This window comes from Hemitrygon akajei, chromosome 8 (assembly GCF_048418815.1).
Source record: "Hemitrygon akajei chromosome 8, sHemAka1.3, whole genome shotgun sequence".
NCBI classification, from domain to species: Eukaryota; Metazoa; Chordata; class Chondrichthyes; order Myliobatiformes; family Dasyatidae; genus Hemitrygon; species Hemitrygon akajei.
In genome coordinates this window covers 46,083,166-46,110,946 of record NC_133131.1, presented here as the reverse complement: position 1 = coordinate 46,110,946, position 27,781 = coordinate 46,083,166, and the positions used below count along the sequence as shown (strand labels likewise).

Sequence of the window (27,781 nt, the reverse complement as noted above, 5' to 3'; positions counted from 1 at the left end):
CCAGTCTTTTACACTATCTACAACACAACCAATCTTTGTATCAACTGCAAACCTACTCACCCATCTAACTGCAATTTCATCCAGGTCATTTACATACATCACAAACAGCACAGGTCCCAGTACAGATCCCTGTACACTATTAATCACAGACATCCAGCTAGAATAACTCCCTACAACCACTAACCTTTGTCTTCTATGGGCAAGCCAAACAGCTAATTCACCATTGATCCCATGCATCTTAATCTTCTGAATGAGCCTCCCATGAGGGACCTTGTCATATGCTTTACTAAAATCCATCAGGCAACGTCCACAGCTCTACCTTCATCAATCACCCTCATCAAAAATCTCCATCAAGTTTGTAAGACATGACTTGCCCCTCACAAAGCCACACTAGCTCTCATTAATTAAGCCATGGGAGAGACAACACGGTTAGATCATGGTTTTCCTAATGCTCATAAATCCTATCCCTAAGAATTCTCTCCAGTAACTTCCCTATCACTGATGTGAGACTCATCTTTCTGTAGTTTCTAGGATTTTTCCTGCTTCCCTTCTTGAATAATGGAACAATATTAGCTACTCGCCAGTCCTCCAGGTCTTTGACTGTGGTTAGAGAGGACGCAAAGGTATTGCCAAGGTCCCAGCAATCTCTTCACTTGCTTCTCCCATTAACCTGGAGTGTATCCCATCAAGCCCTGAAGGCATCCATCTTAATGCTCTTTCGGAGACCCAACACTATCTCCTCGTTTACCTTGAAATGCCTTAGCATATTAATATGCTTGGCACCAATCTCCCTATCCTCTACATCCTTCTCTTTGGTAAACACTGATGTAAAGTACTCATTAAGGACCTCACCCACTTTTACGCACATACAATAGGGACATTTAAGAGACTCTTGTATAGGCACACTGATGGAACAAAAATGAGGCCTATGTGGAGGGAAGGGTTAAATTGATCTTGGGAGTAGATTAAAAGGTTTGCACAACATCATGGGCCATGAGGCCTATACTGTGCTGTATAATTCTATGTTCTGCGGTCTTTCCAAGTGGGGAAGCAGGCACGTGTGCTTCTATTTTTTTACCTTACTTTTTTGTATTCTTATGTCTGCCATTTTAGAGCTACAATATTACTTGCTACTTATTAGCCCCAGCCTGAATTTGGTCATACTTACAGCAGTGACGGGCTACTTCGTTTTATTGAGGAGCTCCAAATGGAATGGAAGATTATGCAATATTCAGCAAAGATATCCAGATATCATCTTATGATGGAAGGTAGGTAATTGATAAAGACAGTTGTGACAAGGCCTCTGTCTTGAAGAATTCGTGCGATGATGTCCTGGATGATTGACCTCCATCAACTCCAGCTCCTTTCTGCAGACTATGTGCATTGGTTTAGCAGGAGCAATCCTGTCCTTCCCATTTTCTGCCACTTTAATTCTACTCTACACGCCCACTCTGACAGACCAGCCTGTCACCTCCTGCACTATTACAGTGAGGCCCAACGCAAGCTTAAAGAAACAGCATCTCAGCATCCATCTGTGTACTTTGCAACCTTGCACCCTTAGAATCAATCCTCTAATTTTGGTTAATTAAATCTTCCAGTCTGTCTGTGTCAGAACAGGTATTTTTTGTGATTATAGAGTCATACAGCACCGAGGGAGAGCCTTAAACCCAAATTGTCCATGATAACCAAGGTGCTTACCTCAGCCAGTCCCATTTGCCCGGGTTTGGACCATAAACCTCTAAACCTTTCCCCTCTCAGCTGAAGCTCTAGTTTCTAGAGTTTCTCTTGTTTTAGCCTTCCCTACTTGGGAAAAAGACCTTATCTATGCCCTTCATGATTTTCAGAACCTCATGAAGGCCACCCTTCAACCTCCTTCATTCCAGAGCAAGTTCCAGTCTATCATTAAAACAGCCTTCCAACTGTGATTTGGACTTTCTTTGTTAATGCACTCTGAAACAGGTTAAGAAGAATAATCATATTTTAATTGTTCCATTAATCCATATGACCTGATCTCAACCTTTGTTCTATCCATCCCTCCTGCCACCTTCTCTGCAACTTAGAATGACCTTTTCCAGTCCTGAGATATTAGGTCTGTTCCTCTCTCTAAAGACGTTGCCTGACCCACTGAGTGTTTCCAGTATTTTCTGGTATTATTTTAGATCCACAGCATCTGCAGTCTTTTTATTTACAACTATCTTCCTTTGTTTGACATATAGCTCTGATCAGTCGGGCAATAAGTAACCACATTACAACATTTAAAGTCAGTCATATTGTGTGAGATTAAAATAATGTATAGACAAAACAGGACAGAAGTGGCAAGTTCCCGATGCTGAAAGGATTTAATGAACCTGTTGAAACTTTAATAACATTTTTGGCAGCTTTTGCAGCTGTTTTACCTGCTCCCTATGCAAATAGTACCGAATTGCCCAAATTCCATTTGTCAACTAGTGACAATGGAATTTGAACTCTTAACCTGAGGAGATGGTGGAGGGTGGTATTCTCACAATAGCTAGTAATTTATTTACAAAGGTGATTGAGAAGCCATGGCATAGAAGGCTAAGGACTCTTTTTCTGTTCCATTCCTTTCTTGTAAAGAAATGTGTAAGTTTTATGTTATGCTTTTCTTGAGAATATTTTGTATATAATGCTAAGTTGCTGCTCCAAGTAAGTTTCTCATTGTACTTGTGCGAATGACAATAAAGTTTACTTTGACTAATGGATCAAATTCTGGAAGATGGGATTAATGAACAATATTTACAAATTTTAAAAAGCATTTGGACAAGTACTTAGATAGGAAGGCTGTACAGGGGTAGGGCTTAACACAGGGAAATGGGATTAGACAGGTATCTCAGTCTGCGTGGATGAGGTAGGTGAAAAGTGTCAGGAAATGTTGAGGAGGCCTGACGCAAAAGCAGAGCTGCAGAGACGATTTAGTGGTGAGCAATAATTCTGATAATTGACTGCAAAATAACACTAAGCAATAAAGAACAGATATTAAACTCACAGACAACAAGGTAACTGAAGTCCAAGAGCAACTGGTTGAGCCTGGCTGGCTCATATGAGTGAACAAGGATTGTGGATGAGAGCTGGGTTTAAATAGGTTGCAGGTGACATGTTGGAAACAAGTGGTAGGTGACTCCTGTTAGCTGGGTGGAGACTGGGAGGAGCCTGCATGTGCAGGCTTCACAGAAAGGGCATATTTCTGCGTTCAATTCTATGATTCAATAGATATGTATCTGATGGCTGACACCGAAATTGTGGGCTCAGAGGTTAGTTTCTATGCTGCATGACTTAATAACTCTAATGCCAGATCTGTCCATCCAGTCCATATCCACAGACACCATACCCAGATAGGCTACACCTGGTGCTCAACAGGTCAGCCACAGTGTGAAAATCTGTAGACCATGTGGAAGTAAACATTCTTCCCACACTTTACTGGCATGAAATCTAAACAATCAGAAAATGGCTTCCGAGGTGGTGTTGGAGGCTGTACGTAGGCAAGGATAGACCAGAAGTTATCAAAGCTGAAATAGAGAGCCTTTACCCATCCTGCCAACAGGTGGCAACACTGAGCAGCATTCAGCTATAGGGGATATAGACCAACTGGAGTCGACAGGGTGAGATACAGTCAACTACTTGCATTTAACTTAGTAAACTGTTCCAAAGTAATTAACGCTGGAGGAGATAGGAGTACAGCAAGGAAATCTCAGTCACTGAGGGGGGTTTTAAGGAGGAGGGAAGTGGAGAAATTTGATCTTAGGGTTCAGGCAGTTGAAGCCATGTTGACCATTAGCAAAGCAATGAAATTCAGGGATGGCAAAGGGGCAGCATTGCGAGAACACAAAGATACTGGGGTACTGTAGGAGGTTCAATAGTGTGTGGCTGTGGAGGGATTTGGACACATAGATGAGGACCTCAGAATCACAGCACTGCTAGGCCTGCAGCCAGTACGTGTACACAAGCGGTGGTGAAAGAACAGACTATTAAGTCTGTTGGCCAGGAGTGCATTGGAGTAGTCAAATCCAGTGTAAATATACATATGGTAACCCAGTAGCAAATGAGACATGCAGGAACTGAGGAAGGCAGTGAGGTGGGGTGGGAAAGGGCAACAGCATTGGAAGGGATATGGGATCAGGGGATCAGCTCAGGGCACGATAAGGAACGTTGGCTGTGAATACTCTGGCACTGCATGAGGCAATGTTCATGGGGGGAAGTGAACACCACCACCTGCTACGACGCACTTAGTTTACATTCCTTCCCCAGAGCATTAGTCAAGCAACAGGAATTTTGGATTGCAGCCTTTACTGATTTATTTCAAATGATCAGCAACCTGCCCAAAAATGGCTGGCTGAACTGATATCTTTATGTTGGCAGATATTTCCTGATTCCTTCAGCAGAGCCGGTCCCTGTTCACTGCTTCTAGCTCTGCTGGGTAACTAATAGCTGACAAGTGAAGACCACCTGCCAAAGGGCAAAGCCCAAGCAATAAGATAATATTACTTATCCAGTTAATTATCACTGTATGGTAGAATCTCAGTTCCTATATCCTTAATATTATCTTTATCCTATATCCCTTTAATCTAACCACCCAAAGCAAAACTTCAAAGTCTTAGAATGAAGTGTAACTGAAAGGAGGAAGTTATTGTGCTGAGCAAGGAAGATGTCAGCTTGGAATGAGGTTCAGTGTCCTGGCTCTACAGATCCTCCTTGCTGCAGGTTGTCAATTATCCCTCTGGTACACAGCACATGCCCGATGTAAAAGCCTTACCTCACCGCCTCCTTCACCTGCGCAGGGTTCAGTTGCCCGAGGGATCCTGGTTCAAGGTAACCATACTTTTCCAAGAATGCCTTGGGGAAGAAGAGCAAAGCATCCATTTAGACCAGAGCCGCAGAAGATACAGAGCAATATTGTGGCGCTCAGCCACAGTGGAACAATTAAGGCAAATCTTGAGCGGAATTGAAGATGGAGTACAATGCACTGATACAACTAACCAATAGCTTTTGTGCTACTGAGTGAGCAGAAAGGGAAGTGATGATTTGGGTCTTTCCAAAATCCTGGTGGGACACTGTTTCTCAGTGGGTTAGTTAATTTTCAGACTGAAAGACACCTCCCCCTTACACAAAAACTAACAAATCACACCACATGGCAATGAGAAAGAACAGCAAAGACACCATTAGACTGAAGAAGTCCACAGTCCATAGTCCATTGCACGAACACAGAACCTCAGTAACGTACTCCAACGGCATCCAGAGAGATACTACTGGAGCACAGAGGCCTACCCTCTGGCACAAGCAGTAGGTCGCCGCACAGATTTCTACTCCAGCAGCAGAGAGCTCCATCCAGCAGCGATCTAAAGGTAGGTAGTCAACACCGAACCCCAGCTCGCCTTCTGTATTCACCTTGATGTTTCAATTTTCCTCGATGCTTTAATTGGCAAAGTGGAGTCGATCATCGGCGCTGTGGTGAACTACATATACCTGTCTGGACACGCCCCCACCCTGCTGACTGCTCCTGTGGCTCCTCCCACAGACCCCGGTATAAAGGCGATTGGAGGCACTGCTCCTCCTTCAGTCTCCAGGATGTTGTGTGGTGGTCGCTTGCTGCTGACGGTGCTTTCTTCCAGCCAATAAAAGCCTACCTTGACCCACGTCTCAGAGTTATTGATGGTGCATCAGGCGCACACCTTGTCTCTAAGCTTCTTTGCCTCAAGGCTGCTCAAGCTTGCACTCACTTTCTGGAATCTTTTCAGAGACAGCCAAACGCTTGGTCAATTAATCGATCTCCAAACTGTAAATCACAGGCTCTAATAGTTCCAGAAACACATTTAAGATGAAAAGCAGACATAAAAGAAGTGAAATAAACTTTTGCGGACTACCTGGAAGATGTCGATTAAGGACACGCTGTACACTGGTGCCATCTTGACCAGAACTATTAGGAACTAATATACAGTTTTATAGTACTGTTGTAATATTGATAATATTCTGATTTGTTCATATTTCATTTAAATATACAATTTGTTATGCAGTTAAAGAGTAGTTTGTCTTTCTGACACCTTTTTATCTATTTCCATGAAATTTTGGCTAATGTGGCAGCTGCTTAACTGAGCCAAAATGTACTGATCCCACTGTGTCACAATTAATTGGAATCCACTGCATTTAAATACAGGAAAGAATATTTGGCACAACCCTGTGACTGCACTTCTATGAAGCAGCATCAATGTTTGTAAGTTGCTAAATTTAAGTTAGTAGCGTCATGGCCTTCAGCTCAATGTCAGACTATTTTTTATTAGAACAGAAACATTTTATTACCACTTTTCGCAGACAACAACATAGAAGTGGGATGGATTATTCCTCTGCCTCTCAGCTTCATGTGAAATACAAAAGCAATATGAAATATGAAATATGTTTTACAGCCAATGCAATAATTTTGAAGTCACTGTTACAATATAATTTGATGCACATTAAGGCCCCACAAATGATAATGACCTAATGGCCAAATAGAGATAATCAAGATACAATGGTAACAATCAACAAATCCAGCAATGACTATGGAAACTGCCAAACCTGCTGGATAACTTTAAGGTACTTTCTGATGTCGACTGTGGAACGTGCTTTCCCAACACTGATCTGATATGCTACAATAAGGCCTTTGCATTCTGCACCAAAAGGTAGAGAGGACCTTGGCTTAATGCTCAGTGTGGAGAAGACATCTCAGACTGTTGCACCACTCCCTCAGCCCTGGTGTTCTGTACTCTAATGCATAGGAATGAGCTTTACAAATTAGACAATAATCTAATGACTGTAAAGAAGGCAAGACAATGGCTATATTTCATTAGGAGCTTGAGGAGATTTGATATGGCACCAAAGACACTCTCAAATTTCTACAGATGCACCGTGGAAAGCATTCTAACTGGCTGCAGCACCATCTGGTATGGGGCGATTACTGCACAGGGTCATAGTAAGTTGCAGAGAGTTGAAAACTTAGTCAGCTCCATCATGGGCACTAGTCTCCATAGGTATCCAGGACATCTTCAAGGAGCAATGATGGCATCCATCATTAAGGACCTACACAACCTAGGTCCTCTTTTCATCGCTACCATCTGGAAGGAGATACAGAAGCCTGAAGACACACACTCAGGATTAGCATTTTCCCCTCTGCCATCTGATTTCTGAATGAACATTGAACCCATGAACGCTACCTCACTATGTTCTTATTTCCTATTTTTTGCACTACTTATTTAATATAACTATTTAGTACATATATTTTTTTTTCTTTTTAACTGTAATTCAGTTTTTTCTCTTTATTATCATGTATTGCATTGTACTGCTGCTGCTAAGTTAACAAATTTCATGACACATGCCGGTGATATTAAACCTGATTCTGATTCTGATGAAAAATGTCAGATTTCACTACACGGAACAATGAAATGCCTAGCATTAAACCTGAATCAATAGGAAGAGCAACACCAGCAAATTGCTGAGGAGTTTCAGTGTCATGTAACTACTCAATGTTTTTAGTAAGCACTGGGAATTGGGGGGGCATAAGGGATTAACTGTTTCCTAGTATTGACTGCCCCAAGCCCACCTGGACTAATGTGCTATTTTGTACTGGAGCAAAAACAGTGCAACACAATTAAACCACTCCTCCCTCTGGAGTAATGGCGTCAAGAAAATGAACCACATGGGGTTACTAAGGGATGTTAAAACTTCCATTGTTCAAATATACGTTCTCAGAGAGGCCACCAAGTTGATGCTTTTCCAGGAACAATGGATGGAAGTGCAAAACATCCTCCTTCAACTGGCAGAAAGTTTCATCTGCCAATCACTTGCCCACTCTCCCCCACCAATTTGTAAACTTTTGTGACCTTAGATAATCTTTTTCACTGTCTACTATATCACCAGTATTAAGTCAGCTCAAATTAGGAACACTGGCGCCTTGCCAAAACTAAGTGTGCCTTTATCCAAGCCTACAGAGGGTAAGTACTGACACTTTTCTATTCCATGACCCTGGTGCTATCACACTTACTCCCACCCTGGTTCAGATGCTGAACCTTGGCACTGGATAACTGCTCAGAAGTGGACTTCCTTCTTAACCCTACGATTTCTTTAAGAAAAATTTTGGGCTCAGGTTGAAATGCTAATCATCTCTAATTCACCCTGGCTTGCTGCCTATAATGAGAAACATAATATCGCCAAATATGGGTTGAATAAACAGTGACAGCCCATGTTATGCATTTTTCCCACACTGGAATCATGAGCTTTGGAACACTGATTTTCCTCTCCTCCATCAATCCTCATGCTGCCTGGTAGCCTCTGTTTAACCTTTGGCAAGCGGCTGGCGTGGGTGTCTATTTTGCAGACATCATGGACATGCCTAATCTTGCCCTACAGAATCCACAAGTCACCAGTATGAGAAGATAAACCCTCAATGACAAACAATATAGTTAATAGAGGAACATTAGATCCAGCTGTCATCTACTGCAGAGTATATTTTTTGAGTTTCCTGGCATGCAGAGCCGACTGTCATACCATTCACTACCTGAGCATTTGAAATTCGAGTATGGAGTGGAATAGATGCAAGAATAAAAGCTTTTCCTGGATCAGCAGTGGGTGTTGGCAGGTAAAGGTTGAGCGAGTTGGTGACTGTAGCGTGCCCAGCGGCAGCCTGAGGGAGTCAGCATGGGCTGTGATCCATTTTTATTCATACATTCCCACTGCAGGGCCAGCAAGAAAGGTCAGCTCCCCCAAAACAGCACACAGGATGGGGTGCCTTGATTGTGATATCAGAATGTCTTCCTCTGGTGAGAAGACTGTAGAGGTCATCAAGGCTCAGCTCCATCAGAAGCAAATTCACCTTCAACCCCACAAAATACAGCCATCTAAACTGCTAGATCAACTCTTTTATACATCAAGAAACATTAGCTGTGAGGTTCTTTTACATGGAATGTGCCAATGTGAAGCTGAAGAGTGGAAGAAGAGGGAAACTAACAAGAGATTTGGAGCTAGGAGGCAAAGAAGCAAAACTGGGCCAAAAATTTGATTTTTTTGAATCAATAAAAGCTTTAAGGGCAAGAGAGCGAACCAAGAGAACAATTGGTCAGTTTTATTCTAATCAAGAAGCTTTGATTGGCTTTGATTGGCTCCATGTCTAAGCATACGGCATACTACTGTAATGTTTATATGAAATAATAAATCATATTAAATGATTTATTTATGTACAGTGGGCCGTGTAAGTACAAAGCTTTGAGAGCTCGTATTATGCTGCATAATAATGCATATTGTATCAAGGACCTATTATGTGGCTCAGTGGTATTCTACCTATTTGCAGCCTGTTGGCTGAATAAATGCTTTGTTTCACTCAACAGAGATCCGCATATTCTGCCAAAAAATCTCTTAATACCACAAATATTTAAATTTAGATTTTTCCTGAAGAATCGCATTCACAATGCTCATTGTAATGATCCTAGGAATGTCTAGACAGGAAGCACTCCTTTCTAGAATTAAAGATTGTCTATTCAAATGTCCCTTTGGACATCTTAGTCCAAGAGAAGTGTTGCACTGATATATAAAGATACACATCTTCCCTTATTTTACTTGTTAGGACGATGGCGATGATAACCATTGGAATTAGTTTTTATTGTGACAGTCCGTTACTCAGCGAGGGGAGAGTGATTTATCTCTGTTGTTTCCCAACTTGTTGGTTGCTGATGCTGAGGTAGATATCAACTGCACTGGCAGCTTGGCCTACACAGCTTCTACACCACCCTCTCCAATAGCTGCTCTGTTGAAAGATGGGCAAGTTGCATGCCATAGAACCCTGGCTGGGACTGAGTGAATTCTTTTCACATCAGGTCCTTACAGTCAAGGGATCATGGAGATTTCCATCCTCTGGTCTTCCTTAGGGTCTCCGTTATGTCAGCTAACACAAGCACCTACACTTCCAATCTCCAGGGTACATCTACACAGAGCATTGTCACATCCATCATCAAGAGGCCGTGCTCTCTTCTCACTTTTGCCATCAGGAACAGGGTACAAGTGCTTCAGGACTCACACCACCAGATTCAGGAACAGTTATTACCCCTCAAGCATCAGGCTCTTGAACCAGAGGGGATAACTTCACTTGCCCCCTCACTGAACTGCTCCCACAACCTATGGACTCACTTTCAAGAACTTTTCATTTCATGTTCTCAATAATTATTGTTTATTTATTATGTTTTTTATCTCTTGTATTTGTACATTGTCCGTCCTGTTGGGTGAGGTCTTTCATTGATTCTATTGTGTTTCTTGAATTTACTGTGTATGCCTGCAAGGAAACAAATCTCAGGGTTCTATATAGAAACATATATGTACTTGGATAATAAATTCTTTGAACTTTTGAACTTTGACTGCCAAAGAATCCAAACACCAGGAACTTTTTAATTCACTGATTTGCCACACTGATAAGAGCGATTAAGCTGTTGACAGAGCATTCCCCATTTCCTAATATAATTAGCCTTAGTTGTCTGTGCCACATAAATGAATTACCCACACTCAACTTTTTAAGAACAGCTTTTTCCCCTCCACCATCAGATTTCTGAATAGTCCATGAACACTACTTCATTATTTGTCTTGTGCACAATATGCTGTGGTAAAACAATGAAATTCACAACGTATATCAGTGGTAGTAACCCTGATTCCCATTCCAATTTGCAGCAAAGCATAATGCAGTGACTTGGATGTTTTTATTGGTATTTAATAGGTATTTTTGGAAATGTTTTCTACACAACTGGTTTGCCCTTGCCTTCTTCTGGACAATGTCTTTACAAGACAGTGACTCCAACCATTATCACTACTCTTCAGAGATTGTCTGCTTCATGTCAGTGGTCACATAAGCAGAAATTGTGATGTGCACCAACCGCTCATTCGACCACCCACCACCTGCTCCGGTGGCTTCATGTGATCCTAATCGGGGGGCCAGGCAGGTGCTACACCTTGCCCAAGAGTGACCTGCAGGCTAGCGGAGGGAAGGAATGCCTTACACCTCCTTTGGTAGAGACATATATTTCAGTACCTGTTCTTAAACAGGCCCACGTTTATACAGAGGGTTCCAAGTCTTCACAAAGTACCAAGGAGCCAGTGAGAGCTTTGTAAAGTGTAGTTACTGATGCAGCATGAGGCCAGGCATCAGTCCACTCGTAGCTCAACAAATTCTCTCAAACTGGAATGAACTAAATGGTCAGTTAACTGACGGAGAAACGTTGATGAGGGCTGTGAAGAGGGTTGTGGGAGGGGCAAGTGCAAGGGGACCCTTTTAAACTCATGTGAGAAACCTCGTGCCTCGTTGGCTTATCAACTGATCCTTGAGGCTTTAACCCATGTCTAATGAAGATGGCAAAGAATGTACAACAATGAAATATGTTGTCTTTCAGCCTTTCACCTGCAACACAGATTGAAAGGAAGAGCATTTTGTCCCTGCTCGTGTGGGAAAATCCGTAGGGGAATTAGCCACATCTAACAGCTGGCAAAACCTTTATTAACAACAGGATAGAATATGCAGCTGGCTGATAGATTATATACCCCAGAGTATGGGGAGCTTCGACAGAAACCACCCACTTTTAGCACTTTGCTTGATAATTCTACAAACTGCACAGCTGCTACGAGAAATGTAATTGTTATGCTGATAGAGTGAGGTGGATGAACGTAAGGGGTGTCAGAGACACTTTCTAATCTCGCATCTTGTGAAGACCATATTAGTATTTACATACATTGTGACATTCATTGCTGGCTGACTTTGCACATTCTGTCGTGTTGTGGTGAATAAAACTACACACAATATTTTAGGGCATCATTACAGCCGACTCTTATAGTTAATACCCCTTCCTATGAAGACAGAGCAAGCTAAATCAAAGTTCAAAGTACGTTTATTATCAAAGTATGTATACAATATGCAACTTGAAAATTTGCAGCCTCAAACCAAACAAACCTAAAAGAACCCCTTTAAATAAGAGTGTCAAACACCCAATGTGCAGAGAAAAATCAACAAAAAACAATAAACGCAAGCAAATAGCATTTTGAACTGAAGTTCACAAAGAGGTTCCGTCTGTCCAAAGAGAGACCCTTAGTTCAATGCAGTGAGCTGAACTGGTCTGTCCCTCAATTCGGGCCCCAACACCCTGACCTTTTCAATCTGGCCCGGTGCCTAAATCGTTGTCCAAGCATCTGGTTCACTACCCTAAGAGCATGAAGGAGAGTGTGGAGGGGGCCACAGTGGACAGTGAGAAAGTGAAAGAGAGAGTGATGGAGGATAGGAGAGAGGACGGGCACGATGCTGAGGAAGCAAAACTAGAGGGAAGAAACATGAAGGACGGTGTGAGAGAGAATGACGGGATCCATTGCAATTATTTAAATTGTCAGCAGGCTCGGTATGAGAAGAGTCTTGGAATGAGGTGACTGAGGTCAGAGGGTCAGTGTACAGGGTCAGGCCATTTAATGTTTATCACGTAGAACATGCTTCAACAGCAGAAGCCTCTTAGGTGAAGCAAATTTGAAAAAGACAGCGTTGGATCATTGTCAGCCACTGTCCCACTGACTCACCAACCTGGCCCACTGGGTGTAGCAGTCTGCATTTCAGTGAACACGACAGACTTGTGAAGGTCAGCTTTGGGGAAAATCACTGCTTCTTGAATACCTAGCAGTAGGTAACACTCATTAAAGTTGGCTCTTGCATCCATCGAAGAGATATTGTTTCACTAGCTAGCTAATAAGCACTGTCAGACGGCCAGCAGGAAGCTGGCAGAAATAACTAATATTACGATTGTTGGACAGGCGCAAAGGGGCCGCCCTTGGCATGCAGCCTTCATTCACTGCAAAGGACCACAGGTGAGAGTACTAGTTCCACCATGTTCAGTTCCTACTTACTGACAGTACCAGTTCTGTAATAGTGGACTCTCTGTGCCCTTTCGTTGCCTGTAACAATGAGAGCTTCAGTTCCGACTTTGTATCAGAGTTGCCAAACATCTGGACTACGCCGATATTGTTTCTGACTAATTTAAAATTCCAGCAAGTGAAATGCTTTTTGCTTCTGTGTAATCACATGTCTTGAAGATAAACGCAGAATAATTAGCTGATTATGGCAGATGCCCAATGCCCTAACTATTTTCCGGGTATTAGTAGTTAACAGACAGGTCTCTACAATGTAAGATTTTAGTTCAGTTGTAACAGATAACACTGGGTGACCACTTTATTAGATACACCTGCTTGCTAATGCAAATATCTAATGAGCCAATCATGTGGCAGCAACTCAAAGTATAAAAGCATGCAGACGTGGTCAAAAGGTTCAGTTGTTAGAGACAATGTTGAAAGATTGGAGCGACTGGGCTTGTATACACTGGAATTTAGAAGGATGAGAGGGGATCTGATTGAAACATATAAGATTATTAAGGGATTGGACATGCTGGAGGCAGGAAGCATATTCCCGCTGATGGGTGAGTCCAGAACTAGAGGCCACAGTTTAAGAATAAGGGGTAGGCCATTTAGAACAGAGATGCGGAAAAACTTTTTCACCCAGAGAGTGGTGGATATGTGGAATGCTCTGCCCCAGAAGGCAGTGGAGGCCAAGTCTCTGGATGCATTCAAGAGAGAGTTAGATAGAGCTCTTATAGATAGCAGGGTCAAGGGATATGGGGAGAGGGCAGGAACGGGGTACTAATTGTGTATGATCAGCCATGATCACAGTGAATAGCGGTGCTGGCTAGAAGGGCTGAATGGCCTACTCCTGCACCTACTGTCTATTGTCTATTGTTCAGACCAAGTATCAGAATGGGGAACAAATATGATCTAATTGACTTTGACCATAGAATGATTGTTGATCCCAGATGGGGAGGTTTGATTATCTCAGAAACTGCTGATCTCCTGGGATTTTTACACACTACAGTCTCTAGAGTTTACAGGGAATGGTGTGAGAAGCAAAAAAATTCCAGTGAGCAACGGTTCTGTGATTTAAAATGCCTTGTCAATGAAAGAGGTCAGAGGGAAAAAGCCAGACTGATTCAAGCTGACAGGAAGGCGACAGTAACTCAAACAACCACACCTCATAACAATGGTGTGCAGAAGAGCATCTCTGAAGACACAACATGTCGAATCTTGAAGTGGGTTGGCTACAACAGTAGAAAGCCATAAACATGCACTCACTGGTCACTTTATTAGGTACAGGAGGTACCTCAAAATGGCCACTGAGTTAAATAAATGTTGTGATTTACACATGATTGGTGTTGGACTGATCATGTACTTCTGAGAGTAAAAATTACTCTACCTGTTTGATGATCAAAATGCTGATAACTCTTGGGACAGGCTTTAGCATGTTCTAGGAAGCACAGAAGTCCATCCTTCAAACTGTCTTTTGCTGTGTACCACACTAAAGGCCTGGGAAACTTCCTCACATCACTGAATGTGAACTGTATGCAGTGACTTTTTGCTGCATCAGTTACTTTTAATAGAAATAGTTTGTCCATTGCATTATTGCAGTTACCTCACTCGTCACGGGACTGGATTCGTAGACGGAGTTCATAACGCTACCAGAGATGGAGCGAACAGTTTGGAGAGGAGTTAATACAGAAGAGTTTCAATGTCCGTCCACCTAACCTGGGTACAAGGCGGAATTGCTCCAAGCGCTGAGCTGATTTGGTGAGATCGAGAATGGCCTCGAGCTGGGTGGCACAGACGTATTGGGGCACTGGGATCCAGGTCCTAGAACGTGGCATTACTCAGTGCCTGGACAATTTATACGTCAGCTCAGACAGACCAGAAGCCCAAATCGGAGATGAGGGTCAGGTTGATTTCGCTCGCTCTCCTGGAAATGTTCATTCTTTTCTCCGCGGCTGTGAACTGATCCGGTTGCAGATCCGCTGATATGAAAAGTGGGAACCGAGGCTTGGTTTGGGTCTACTCCAGCTGCTCCAGAATGGATCTGGGACTCACAGTATTCAGCTTGCTTCGATTGCTTGCACGACGTGTTTTCCCTCCCTCTTTCTTTCTCCGCACAGTGGTTTTTGCTCTTTTTTTCTTAAATCAGGTTATTTGAATTTCTTGCTTTGTGGCTGCCCATAAGCAGGCAAATTTCAAGGTGTATAATTTGTACATTCTTTGATAATAAATGTGCTTTGAATCTTTGACCTTGTGCTGTCTGTGTGGAGATTACACAGTTTCCCATCACCATAATGTGTGTCTGGGCTGAAGGACCTGATTCTATGACTCTATAACATCTTTTGACTTACACTGCCTGTTCCAAGCCAGTTACCCTCCTTCCCAGCTGAATGACATCATTTAATAATGCATCATTGACCTCTCTATAAGTAACAGCATCATCATGAGGTCAGGCAGGGTTTGACTGCTAAGGTGGGGCAGACACTAGAATACTACAGCACAGTACAGGCCCTTCAGCCCTCAATGTTGTGCCGACCCTTATATTCCTTAAAAAAATACTAAACCCACACTACCCCATGACCCTCTATTTTTCTTTCATCCATGTGCCCATCCACGAGGCTCTTAGCCTCCACCACCATCCTTGGCAAGTTATTCCAGGCACCCACAACCCTCTGTGTAAAAAAACTTACCCCTGATGTCTCCCCTAAAACTTCCCTCCCTTAATTTTGTACATATGCCCTCTGGTGTTTGCTATTGGTGCCCTGGGAAACAGGTACTGACTATCCACCCTATCTATGCCTCTCATAAACTTGTAGACCTCTATCAAGTCCCCTCTCATCCTTCTATGCTCCAAAGAGAAAAGTCCCAGCTCTGCTAACCTTGCCTCCTAAGACTTGTTTTCCAATCCAGGCAACATCCCGGTAAATCTCCCCTGCACCCTCCCCATAGCTTCCACATCCTTCCTGTAATGAGGTGACCAGAACTGAACACAATATTCTTAAGTGTGGTCTCACCAGAGATTTGTAGAGTTGCAACATGACCTCTCTACTCTTGAACTCAATCCCCCTGTTAATGAAGCCTAGCATCCCATAGGCCTTCTTAACTATCCTATCAACCTGTGCAGTGACCTTGAGGGCTGTATGGATTTGAACCCCAAGGTCCCTCTGTTCATCCACACTCTTAAGTAACCGGCCATTAGCCCTGTCCTCAGCCTTCTGGTTTGAACTTCCAAAATGCATCACCTCACACTTATCTGGATTGAACTCCATCTGCCACTTTTCTGCTCAACTCTGCATCCTGTCTATATGCTCTTGTAACCTTCGACAATCTACAGCTCCATCCACAACTTCTTCGATCTTCGTGTCGTCCGCAAACTTACTCACCCGTCCTTCTGCCTCTTCATCCAGGTCATTTATAAAAATCACAAAGAGCAGGGGTCCCAGGACAGATCCTTGCGGCACTCCACTAGTCACCGACATCCAGGCAGAATACTTTCCTTCCACAACTACCCTCTGCTTTCTTCCTGTAATCCAATATTTTTATCCAAATAGCCAAGGTTCCATTGATCCCATGCCTCATGACTTTCTGGATGAGTCTCTCATGGGGAACCTTGTCAAATGCCTTGCTAAAATCCATGTAGACCACATCTACCGCCCTACTCTCATCAATTTATTTCATTACCTCTTCAAAAAACTCAATTAGGCTCGTGAGGCATGACCTTCCCTTCACAAAACCATGTTGACTATCCTTAGGTAGACTGTATTTCGTAGATCCTATCCTTAAGGATCCTTTCCAATAGTTTGCAGACCACTGACGTAAGACTCACCGGTCTATAGTTCCCAGGACTCTCCCTATTACCTTTTTTAAACAAGGGAACTACATTTGCCATTCTCCAATCCTCCGGCATCTCCCCTGCAGCCAAAGAGGATTCAAAGATCGTAGCTACTGTTCCAGCAATCTCTTCTCTCACTTCCCACAGCAACCTGGGGTATATCATGTCCTGGGAACTTATCAATCTTGATGTTTTTAAGAAGATCCAACACTTCTTCTTCTTTAATCTCCATGTTGTCCAGCACACAGACCTGCTCTATTTCGACCTCACCCTGATCAAGGTCCTTTAAACTTGTGAATACTGAAGCTAAGTATTCATTTAGAACCTCCCCAACCTCCTCTGCCTCCAGGCACATGTTGCCTTCTTTATCCTTTAGTAGCCCCACCTTCATTCTTGTCATCCTTCTGTTCTTCACATACGCATAGAACGCTTTGAAGTTCTCCATAATCCAACATGCTAAGAGCTTCTCATGCCCCCTTCGAGCCCTCCTAAATCCTTTCTTAAGCTCCTTCCTGGCTACCCTATATTTCTCATGAGCCCCTCCTGTTTCCCGCTTCTTATATCTAACATATGTTTCCTTCTTCCTCTTGACAAGTTGCCTCACGTGTTTCGTCAGCCACGGTTCCCTTTTCCTACCATTTTCTCCATGTCTCAGTGGGACAAACCTATCCTGAACCCAGCATAAGTGGTCCCTAAAATTCCTCCACATTACTTCTGTGCTTTCACCCTTGAACATCTGTTTCCAATTTACTCTCGCTAGTTCCTGCCTCATCCCTTCATAGTTATCCCTTTCCCAGTTAAGCACTTCCCCATTTTGTCTATTTTTATCCTTTTCCATAGCTATGCTGAAGCTAAGCGAGTTGTGGTCACTCTCACCAAAATGCTCCCCCACCAAGAGGTCTGTCACCAGGTAACCAGGTTACCCAGAACTAGATCCAGTATGGCCTCTCCTCTCGTCGGCCGGTCCACATACTGTGTCAGGAATCCTTCTTGAACACACCTGACAAATTTAGCCCCATCTATCCTCCTTGCAGTCAGGAGGTGCCAGTCAATATGAGGGAACTTGAAATAATCCATAACTACAACCTGGTATTTCCTGCACCATTCTAAAATCTGCCTGCTTATCTGCTCCTCGGTGTCCCGAGGGCTATTTGGGGGCCTATAGACTATTCCCAGCACAGTGATTGATCCCTTCCTATTTCTGACTTCCACCCAGACTGACTCAGTGGACACTCCCTCTGCAGCGTCCTCCCTTTCTATAGCCGTGATACTATCCCTGACCAGTAATGCTACTCCACCCCCCCACTTTCTACCTCCCATCCTATTCCTTTTAAAACACCTAAACCCCGGTACCTGCATCAGCCAATCCTGCCCTTTCTCCAATGTTTCAGTAATGGCCACAACATCGTAATTCCACATACTGATCCATGCTCTAAGTTCATCCACGTTATTCCTAATACTCCTGGCATTGAAATAGACACATTTCAACCCCTCTAACTGGCTACATTTATGTTTTGTCCATTGCCTGTCCTTCCTCACCAAATCAGAACACATATCATGATGCTCTTGTCCTTCAACTCTAATCTGTGCACTCACATTCTGATTCCCACCCCCCTGCCAAACTAGTTTTAACCCTCCCCAACAGCTCTAGCAAACCTGCCCACCAGGATATTGGTCCCTTTCCAGTTCAGGTGCAGCCCGTCTTTTTGTACAGGTCAGACCTTCCCCAGAAGAGATCCCAATGATCCAGAAATCTGAACCCCTGCCCCCTGCACCAACACTTCAGCCACGCATTCATCTGCCATAACTTCCTGTTCCTTCCCTCTCTGTCTCGTGGCACAGGCAGCAATCCCGAGATTACCACCTTTGACATCCTGCTCTTTAACTTCTTTCCTAACTCCTTATATTCCTTCTTCAGGACCTCATCCCTACTCCTATCTATGTCATTGGTCCCCACATGGACCACGACATCTGTCTGCTCACCCTCTCTCCTGAGAAGACCGAGAACTCGATCTGAGATATCGTGGACCCTGGCACCAGGGAGGCAACAGACCATCTGGGATTCTCAATCTCTCTCACAGAATCTCTTATCTTCCCCCATAACTATTGAATCCTCTATCACTACTTCACTACTGCTCTCCTCTTTTCCCTCTTTCTGAGCTGAGGGTCCAGACTCGGTGCCGGAGATGCGACGTACTGTACTGACCATAGTGCACCAGTTGAGAGAGTAATGCTGCAAATTTCAGAGTTGCAAAAGACAAATGATTGCATCAAACAATAAGGTAACGTGCAAACTAGCATAAATAACAAGGAGGAGTTTGATTCCTGAGAAAGATAGGCATTAAAATAGCTGAGATTTTTGAATCAATATGAATGGTTGGTAATTACTGGCTTTGGCAACTCTATGCAGACTCTGGAGTTCCAGAGACTTAAGTACTATAAACTTTGCATATTTGCTCCTGTTATATTTTTTTAAATCCCACAATGCAGAGGATTATTGTACAGCTTCTAACTCAATCAAAGTATTGATTACCTATCACAGTTATTAACATGAACTTGTTTACCCTTGTGTTTGAAATTAAATATTTTGAAAACATACTTAATATTTAAACGCAATCATTCGGAGCAGGTGGAAGATTCAGTGGTGAAGGGTTGAAGTGTCGGCTGGCCAGAGTGAGGTGGTCAGGGGAGAGAGAGCATGCTCCAATGCAGAGACCTCAATGCTGCCCCCTGGTGGTGCTGCTGGCAACAACTGACAGCAGGAAATGAGAAGCACATGGATACTTTTAAAGAGTCTGAGTTTCCAATGGTTCACGCAGACACACTGTAAACACTGCCAGTGATGTCTATTGAAACATAGAAAGTAAGAACAGGAGTAGGCTATCTGGCCTTTGAGCCTTCTCTACCATTCAATACGAAGAAGATAGATCATTCAAATTCAGCACCCGGTTTCTGTTTCCTCGTGTACTCGATTCCTTTAAACCAGGGGTTCACAACCTGGGGTCTACGTACCTCTTGCTTAATGTTATTGGACCATGGCATCAGAAAGGTTGAGAACCCCTGCTTGAAGCATTAGTTTCTGACTAAGGTATATCAGATGGTAATTATCATACAAGATGCTTTTCTTTTTCCTTAGAATTTAGTAAGAAATCTTCTGAGGGTCCACAGCCCATTTAGTATATGTGCATCCTTCCTGATTCATGCACCAAATGCAATCAAAACCTCACAAAGGAGTATTTGAACCCATTTTGCAAAAGCAGGTACAATTAAAAACAGTGAGTGAGCCTCTGGAATGTTGTCAACGCTCACTTGTCATTTGAGGATCAGTGATCCTCTCCCACAACCTCAAAACGCTCTCAAAGATGGTGGCCTTTTGCAGGCAGCTCCCAGCAAATATATTTGTTACATTCATTAGAATCATTCTGCCCTTTTAAACCTCAGTTCTAAGATGTATTGATTTATTTATAACGATACAGTGCAGAATAAGGACCTTCAGGCCATGCCACCTACCAATCCCCCAATTCAATCCTATCCTAATCATGGGACAAATTCCAAAGACCAATTAACCTACCAACTGGTACGTCTTTGACGTGGGAGGAAACCAAAGCACCTGGAGGAAACCCACACGGTCACAGGAAGAACATAGAAACTCCTTACAGGTAGCAGCGGGAATTGAACCCGGATAGCCCCTACTGTAAAGCGTTGTGCTAACCATGCCACTCTAACATTGCTAACAATGTTACCTCCCCATGGCCCTGCACTTTGTTTATCTACCTACATTGCATTTCCTCTGAAAAGGTCTACATTTCATTCTGTCTCAGTAAAGCAGCATCCCACCCCAGTCATTTTCTCTTCTACCCTCTCCCATAGGGCAGGATAATCAAAAGTCTGAAAACATGTACCACCAAGGGTGTCTTCTGTCTGAAATTCTGCAGATGCTGGAAATCCAAAGCAAAACACATAAAATGCTGGAGGAACTCAAGGTCAAACAGCAACTATGGAAATGAACAAACAGCCCAAAACCTCGACTGTTTATTCATTTCTACAGGTGCTGCCTGACTTGCTGAGTTCCTCTAGCATTTTGTGTGTGTTACATTTTCTATCTTACTGTTATTAGATTGTCGAATGAACCTCTACTACAACATGATGGGCTCTTGACCTTACAATCTACTTAATCCCAGCCCTTACACCATAGTGTCTACCTTCACTACACTCCCTCTATAACCGTAACAGTATATTCCACATCCTGTTGTCACTTTACACTTGTACTTCCTCACTGTACTAATGTGCTAAAAAGTTTTATGATTGACATGCAAAACAAAGCTTTTCACTCTGTCTCAGTACAGGTGACAATAATAAACCAATATCAACTGTAACACGAACACCAGAAAGACTGCAGATGCTGGAAATCCAAAGCAACTGTAGCACTATATTCTGCATTTGGGGTTTCTTTTTCTTCTTGGTACTGTTTCAATATACTAAAACTATGTATGAAATTATCTGTCTGAATGGCAAGTCTTTCATTGTGTTTCAATGCACATGACAACAATAAGTCAATTAGCAATTATAGCATGGTAGTGTAGTGGTTGGCACAACACCTTACAGTACAGGGGGTCCACATTCAATTCCCACCGCTGCCTGTACATTCTCCCTGTGACCACATGGGTTTCCTCTGGGTGCTCCGGTTTCTTCCCACAGTCCGAAGACCTACTGGTTGGTAAGTTAATTGGTCATTGTAAATTGTCCAATGATTAGATCATGTGATTATTGGGCAGTGAGACTCGAAGGGCCAGAAGTGCCTATTCCAAGCTGAATTTCAATAAGTAAATAAGGAAACGGCCATAAAAGAGATCTAGCCAACCACTTAAATATTACAGAGAATCAAGCTGTAACAATCCATTGGAACAGCAAAACTACTTACAGGACAGTTTGGGAAAGGCAACAGATTTTTGTAATGCCCTACCTCAAACAAAATGTTAACCCAATGAACTCATCTGCTCTTTAAAATCATTCCTTTGGCAAACCTCCATTTTCCTCTCAAGAAGGTTAAAGTGTGTTTTGGTGGTATGGCAGTACATTTGGTTTATAGTACAAATGAGCTCGTTCACATTGAACCCATAGCCTCTCATCAGTTCTAGGAAAGGCAACGTCATGGTGGCATTGAATTCATTCTGAGTATTTCTATGTTTTAATGGGATATAAGGATAGGCAGCAAAATGCTGCTGAGGATGAGTATTATGAGGAATAAAGGGAAGGCCCAAAGGGATAAGAAGAATTTTCCCTATGTTCATGATAGTTCCAAACGTTGGGAGCTCGGGAGGGCTCTAACGAAAGAGCTCAGGTACAGGTCCAGCATGCAGTCAGCGACAATGGTTTTCAGACTCTAGCAGCCCAAACGTGGCACAGTGGATGCAGCAGGTAGAGCTGCTGCTTCGTAACTCCAGCAATCTAGGTTCAATTCTGACCTCTGGTGCTGCATCTGTGGAGTTTGCAAGTTCTCCCCTGTAACCACATAGGGTTTCCTCCCATATTTGAAAGACCTGTGGGTGTAGGTTAATTAGCCACTGTGGCTGAGAGGTAGTATCTGGGGGGAAGTGATGGGAAACATGGAGAAGGTAAAATGGATTTGCTGTAAATGCATGCTGGATGGTTGGCAAACTCCGTGGGCTGTAGGTTGTCCTTCTGTGGTGTATGACTCTACAACACCATTGTAGAGAGGCAGCAAAATGAGATACAGATCCAGAGGGGCAGCATTTAATCTGGGTGTGGTTGCAAACATACGCAGCTCCACTTCAGATTTTTGTAAGAGTGCAGGAAAACAGCACTTAAAATGCATTCTGCCAACCTCCTAGCCACCAAAACCGCAAGCCCTGCTGAGCTTCCCCCGGTGGAGGGTGTTCTCCTCTTCAGGAGCAATGGGCTGTGCATGGCTTTTTCACTACAAATTGACTGTGAATAGCAATCAGCCAGGAAATGTTTCAGAACATGCCAGCTCTTCCTCCAACCCTTCAATAGCCAAATATTCTCCCTGCTTTCCTTGAAGTCCAAGGAATGCAGTGCCAGGGATATCAGCTGCCTTTTGTACTTTACCTGGGGCACATCATTGCCTGGTATTTGATAGCTGTACCTTACAGAATGGGCAAGTCTCCTGCCCATTTACCCTCAACTGATCATACACATTTTGCTTTAAATGCTTCAGCTGATATTGGCCAGAGGTACAGGAAGAATACTCATCACAGAAACTCACCACGAATTATCTGGAGCTATGTAGGGCAAAGACAAGAGATGGGTGTAGCTTCGGAGTAAGGACCAAATTCAGGACCAAACCCTGATCTCGCTCAAGCATCCACCCACGTACCCAACTTGGTCACTCGTCCACACCGGGTACCACGTTACCATGTTAGTGCCACGCTATCACAGTTCAGGGCATCGTAGTTTGTGCATTCTCTCCATGACCACGGGAGGTTCCAACAGATATTCTGGCATCCTCCCATCATTCCAAGATGTACTGATTATTAGGCTAACCTGTCATTGTCATGTGATTAGGCTAGGATTAAATAGGTGGGTTGCTGGGCAGCACAGTTCATTAGGCCAGTAGGACCTATCCCACACTGTATTTCTAAGTAAAATAACACTTTCAGACAGTGAAAGCAATACTCAAACTGCTGGAGGGAGTCAGAGGAACAGAGGGAAAAGAGCAGTTAATGTTTCCACCCCTCAACAGGATTAAAGAGAAAGAAGGGAGATAGCATACCAAGGTGGGGGGGGGGGGGTAGTAGAACAAGAGCTGGCAGGTGATAGGTAGATCCAGGTAAGTGGGGGGGTGATAGGCAGGTGAGGGAAGAGGAGAGGGGGAAGTGGTAGTTGATAGGTGAGAGTGACAAAGGGTTGAAGAAGATGGAAGATGGAATGGATCACAGAATAAAGGGAAAGAAGGGGAACTTTTCCCTCCATAGATGCTCCCTGACTTGCAGTCTCTCCAGCAATTGCTCCAGATTCCCAGTGTTTAAGCTATCCTTTGTCTCCTGGTGTCTAAAATCAATGAGGTGCTTCTCATGTGTAATAGAAAGGAAGAAAATATAGCATCCATCAGCAAGCAAAAGCAAATAAATGTGGTCACAATTTATTGTATTGAGGGGATAACTACTTCCCCAGTTCAAACAGAAATGGGACTACAGCAGTACCATGACCCACTGACCAGACTTAGATCAACAATTAGCAATGTGCTACGGACTAGATCTGGACGAGTTTTATATGACGAGTCAGCTTACTGTGTACACCCACTAAATGGCACTGTTTAGGACCAAAAACCAGAACTTTAATTCCCTTCACCACAGGCAGATATGGTGTATACCATCTACAAAATGCTCTGCAGTTAATTGCCCAGGCTACTCCGACAGCACCTCCAAAGCCATGAACCCCACCACTAAGAAAGATAAAGACAGCAGGTGCAAAGGAAGCACCGGGAAGTATGTTGCCATTCTGTTTTATGGCTGAATCCAAATCCTGGAACTCCCTTCCCAATGATATTGTTGGAGTACTGATGGGACTTCAGGTTCAGCTCTCTAACACCTTTTCAAGGGCATAGGATGCTAGTCTCAGTAATGGGGACTATGAAGCTTGTCGTGAAATTCCACTAAGTTCACTTCCATCTCTCAGCAAGGTCTCACACGTACATAGCTTCCGACACACAACATGGTTGACCTTAACCATCTTCTCCAAACAGAGGCAAATTGGAATGAACGATAGATATCCAGGAAGGAACAGATTAAAACAATTAACTATAGCAAAGCATGATGACCTTGCTCATAATGACCACATTCGGTAATCCTATGGTTGGAGAGGAGTCGGTGATGTGGACATTGAATGTATACGAATGTCTGAAGAAATCAACTTGAACATCCTTCATGCTGACCAGCATAACATATGAGGAGTGTTTGATGTCTCTGGGGGATCTCATCCTTCTGAACTCCACTGAGTGCGTATAAGCCCAAATACACTCAAACACTCCTCACATGTTAAGCTATTCAGCATTAAGATGTTCAAGTATGTTCAAAGCTCTTCAGGTCTTCTCAGAATAAAGGGACAACCCTTCAAAAACTGAGAGAAGGAAGAATTTCTTCAATCAGAGGGTGGTGAAGCTGTGGAATTTGTTGCCACAGAGGGTTGTGAAGATCAAGTCGTTGGGTGTACTTAAGACAGATTAATAGATCCTTTATTGTATAAGAAGGTTATGGGTTATGAGGAGAAGATGAATAAAAAGGTTAATAAAGAGTCAGCCATGATTGCTTATGGAGCAGATTTGATGGGCCAAATAGCCTAATTCTCCTCCTATATCTTAAAACGTTCCCTATGTAGGGGCACAGACCCTAGGTTAATAGTATAGGTTCATGGCATAAAAAATGTTAAGAACCCTTGAATATAAAGCCTTATGAACAAAAGGCAGTAGTGTGGTTCATCCATGACTATCTAACAACACAGAGGCAAAGAGGCCAACAAAGGGCCAGAGTTCAACAGACACTGTAAATTCAACCCTACTACGGAAATTCTCAAAGTCAATGTCCATATAGTCAAAAAACAGTACTTCAAAGTACATATATGGTGATGTACACTATATGACGTTGAGATTCATTTTCTTGCAGGAGTTCACAGGAAAATCAAGAAATACAATAAAAATCTATGAAAACCAGAGATTTAAATATAAATAAGTACATGAATAATATCGAGAACATGAGTTGTAGAGTCCTTGAAAGTGAGTCTATAGGTTGTGGAACCAGTTCAGAGTTGAAGTGAATGAAGTTATCCACATTGTTTCAGGACCCTGTTGGTTGTAGGGTAATAACTGTTCCTGATCTGGTTGTGTGGGACCCAAGGCCCAATGGTAGTTGTGAGGAGAGTGTATGGCCTGACCAGTAGGGACTTTGAAGGTGGTTGCTGCATTCTTGTGGCAGCACCCCCTGTAGATGTGTTCAGTGGTGGGGGGGTCTTGTCCTGTGATAGACTGGGTTGTATCCACCACTTTCTGTTCTGTGCATTGGTGTTTCCATACTGGGCCATGGTGCAACCAATCAGGACACCCTCCACCATGCATCAATATAAGTCTGTCCAACATGCCAAATCTAAGCAAATCTCTGCGCTGTTGAGCCTTTTTGTTGTGATGATACTTGCGTGCTGGTCCCAGGACAGATCCTCTGACATGATAACACCAACAAACTTAAACATTCTAGAACAGTGGTTCTCACATTTTTGGGTTACTGCCCCCTTGACTCCCAGACCACATCCCAGTGCCCCCTTTCCCTTTCCCATCACTACATGAAAGGCTAAATAAATTTGATACACAGTGAAAGAAAATAGGAACTGCAAATTCAAAGCAGTAAAAGATAATTACAAAAATGATTCAAATATATTTAAAGCTACAAATAAAATTTCTTTATTTAATTACAGTAACAGTTTTCATCAACAATTTTAGAACATACATTAGTAGACCAACTATTCACTACTTCATTGCTTTTACACCTTTCAGTGATATGGATGGGTTTGGTGCAGTGATATCAGCTTCTCAATATCAAATTGAATGTCATTCGGGAGTCTCAGATCCCCACATTGAGTAACTTGCAGTCAGTTTTTGCTGCTTTGAAGGAAGTTGGGCAACTGCACTGAAACCACGTTCCACTAAATATGATGTTGGAAAGGCAATAAAGAACATCTTGACCTTTATCCACAGTGCAGAATAGCATTCAGAGATTTCTTTCTGCAACCATAAGTCTTGATATGATTTTTTTGAACTTCAGCTTCAGTAATTTTTTTTTTAAAGAGAGATCAGTTCTTTCTCCATCTTTCCTGTTTATTTCTCATTACAAATGCTTAGGAATGGATTTATTAAGCAATCTGGAATTTGGATCAAGATAAGATCTTGAAATCTCTCTGACATGTAACACACCCAAGTGAGCATAGTATACGTGAAGATCATCATCTTTTCCTTCCAACCCAGAGAGGTTCGGAAATTGGAAAAGGCCGCAATGCCCAATGTTGCACTTAAATAGGATTAACTTGGACAGGAATGTGGAGAGGACTGATCTGACTTTGATAAGATTCACATAATTTCCTTAGAATTGAAGATTAACTTCATTAAACTTTGTGAATAATTCTGACAAAGAAGCAATGTCATGCCTAATATTCTTGAGTTGATTACTAAATTAAGTATTCAAGTCTTCAAAGAATGTAAGCACTGTTTCAAAAAGTGTATGAAAGTGTCTCAGGCAGTTTCGTTTTGAGCACTATCTGACTTGTTTGTGCGCAACAGCAAGCATTCAAACTGTTCATCATTCTCAATACAAAGCTCTCGAAATAGTCAATAATTGAGACCATTAATTGCTGCTGGCAGAATCAGTTCTTCTCTACTTGTATGGGGCTTTCCAGACTTAGCAATGAAATGTCGTACAAAGCACGCAAACCATCACTGTTTTGTTGTGAAGTGATGGCAAACATGTTTTGAAGTGTTTCCCGTTTCTAAAAGTTTTCACAAAGTGACTGAAAATAAGCCAAGTTTTTGTTTGCTTTATCAGAGCATATTCTCTTCAAATGTTCAAGAAGCCTGAAAGGCCTCATTGCCTGATTTGGGGGGAAAAAAACCTTTTCACACAGACTCAGTGGCCGCTTCATGCTGGTATGAATCCATATTTCAGATAGATAGATAGATAGATAGATAGATAGATAGATACTTTATTCATCCCCATGGGGAAATTCAACTTTTTTTCCAATGTCCCATACACTTGTTGTAGCAAAACTAATTACATACAATACTTAACTCAGTAAAAAATATGATATGCATCTAAATCACTATCTCAAAAAGCATTAATAATAGCTTTTAAAAAGTTCTTAAGTCCTGGCGGTAGAATTGTAAAGCCTAATGGCATTGGGGAGTATTGACCTCTTCATCCTGTCTGAGGAGCATTGCATCGACAGTAACCTGTCTCTGAAACTGCTTCTCTGTCTCTGGATGGTGCTATGTAGAGGATGTTCAGAGTTATCCATAATTGACCGTAGCCT

At 42.7% G+C, this 27,781-nt stretch overlaps 1 protein-coding gene across 2 annotated transcripts in view; it reads right to left on the bottom strand.

Annotated features, from left to right (window-relative positions):
• The window catches only part of mmp28 (matrix metallopeptidase 28), an 88,324-nt gene that overhangs the window by 54,999 nt on the left and 5,544 nt on the right, over positions 1 to 27,781 (bottom strand). For both annotated transcript variants that reach the window (XM_073053789.1, XM_073053790.1), the window contains exon 2: positions 4,769 to 4,848. In XM_073053789.1, the coding sequence (XP_072909890.1) occupies positions 4,769 to 4,848 (80 nt within the window). The remainder of the gene's footprint in view (positions 1 to 4,768; positions 4,849 to 27,781) is intronic.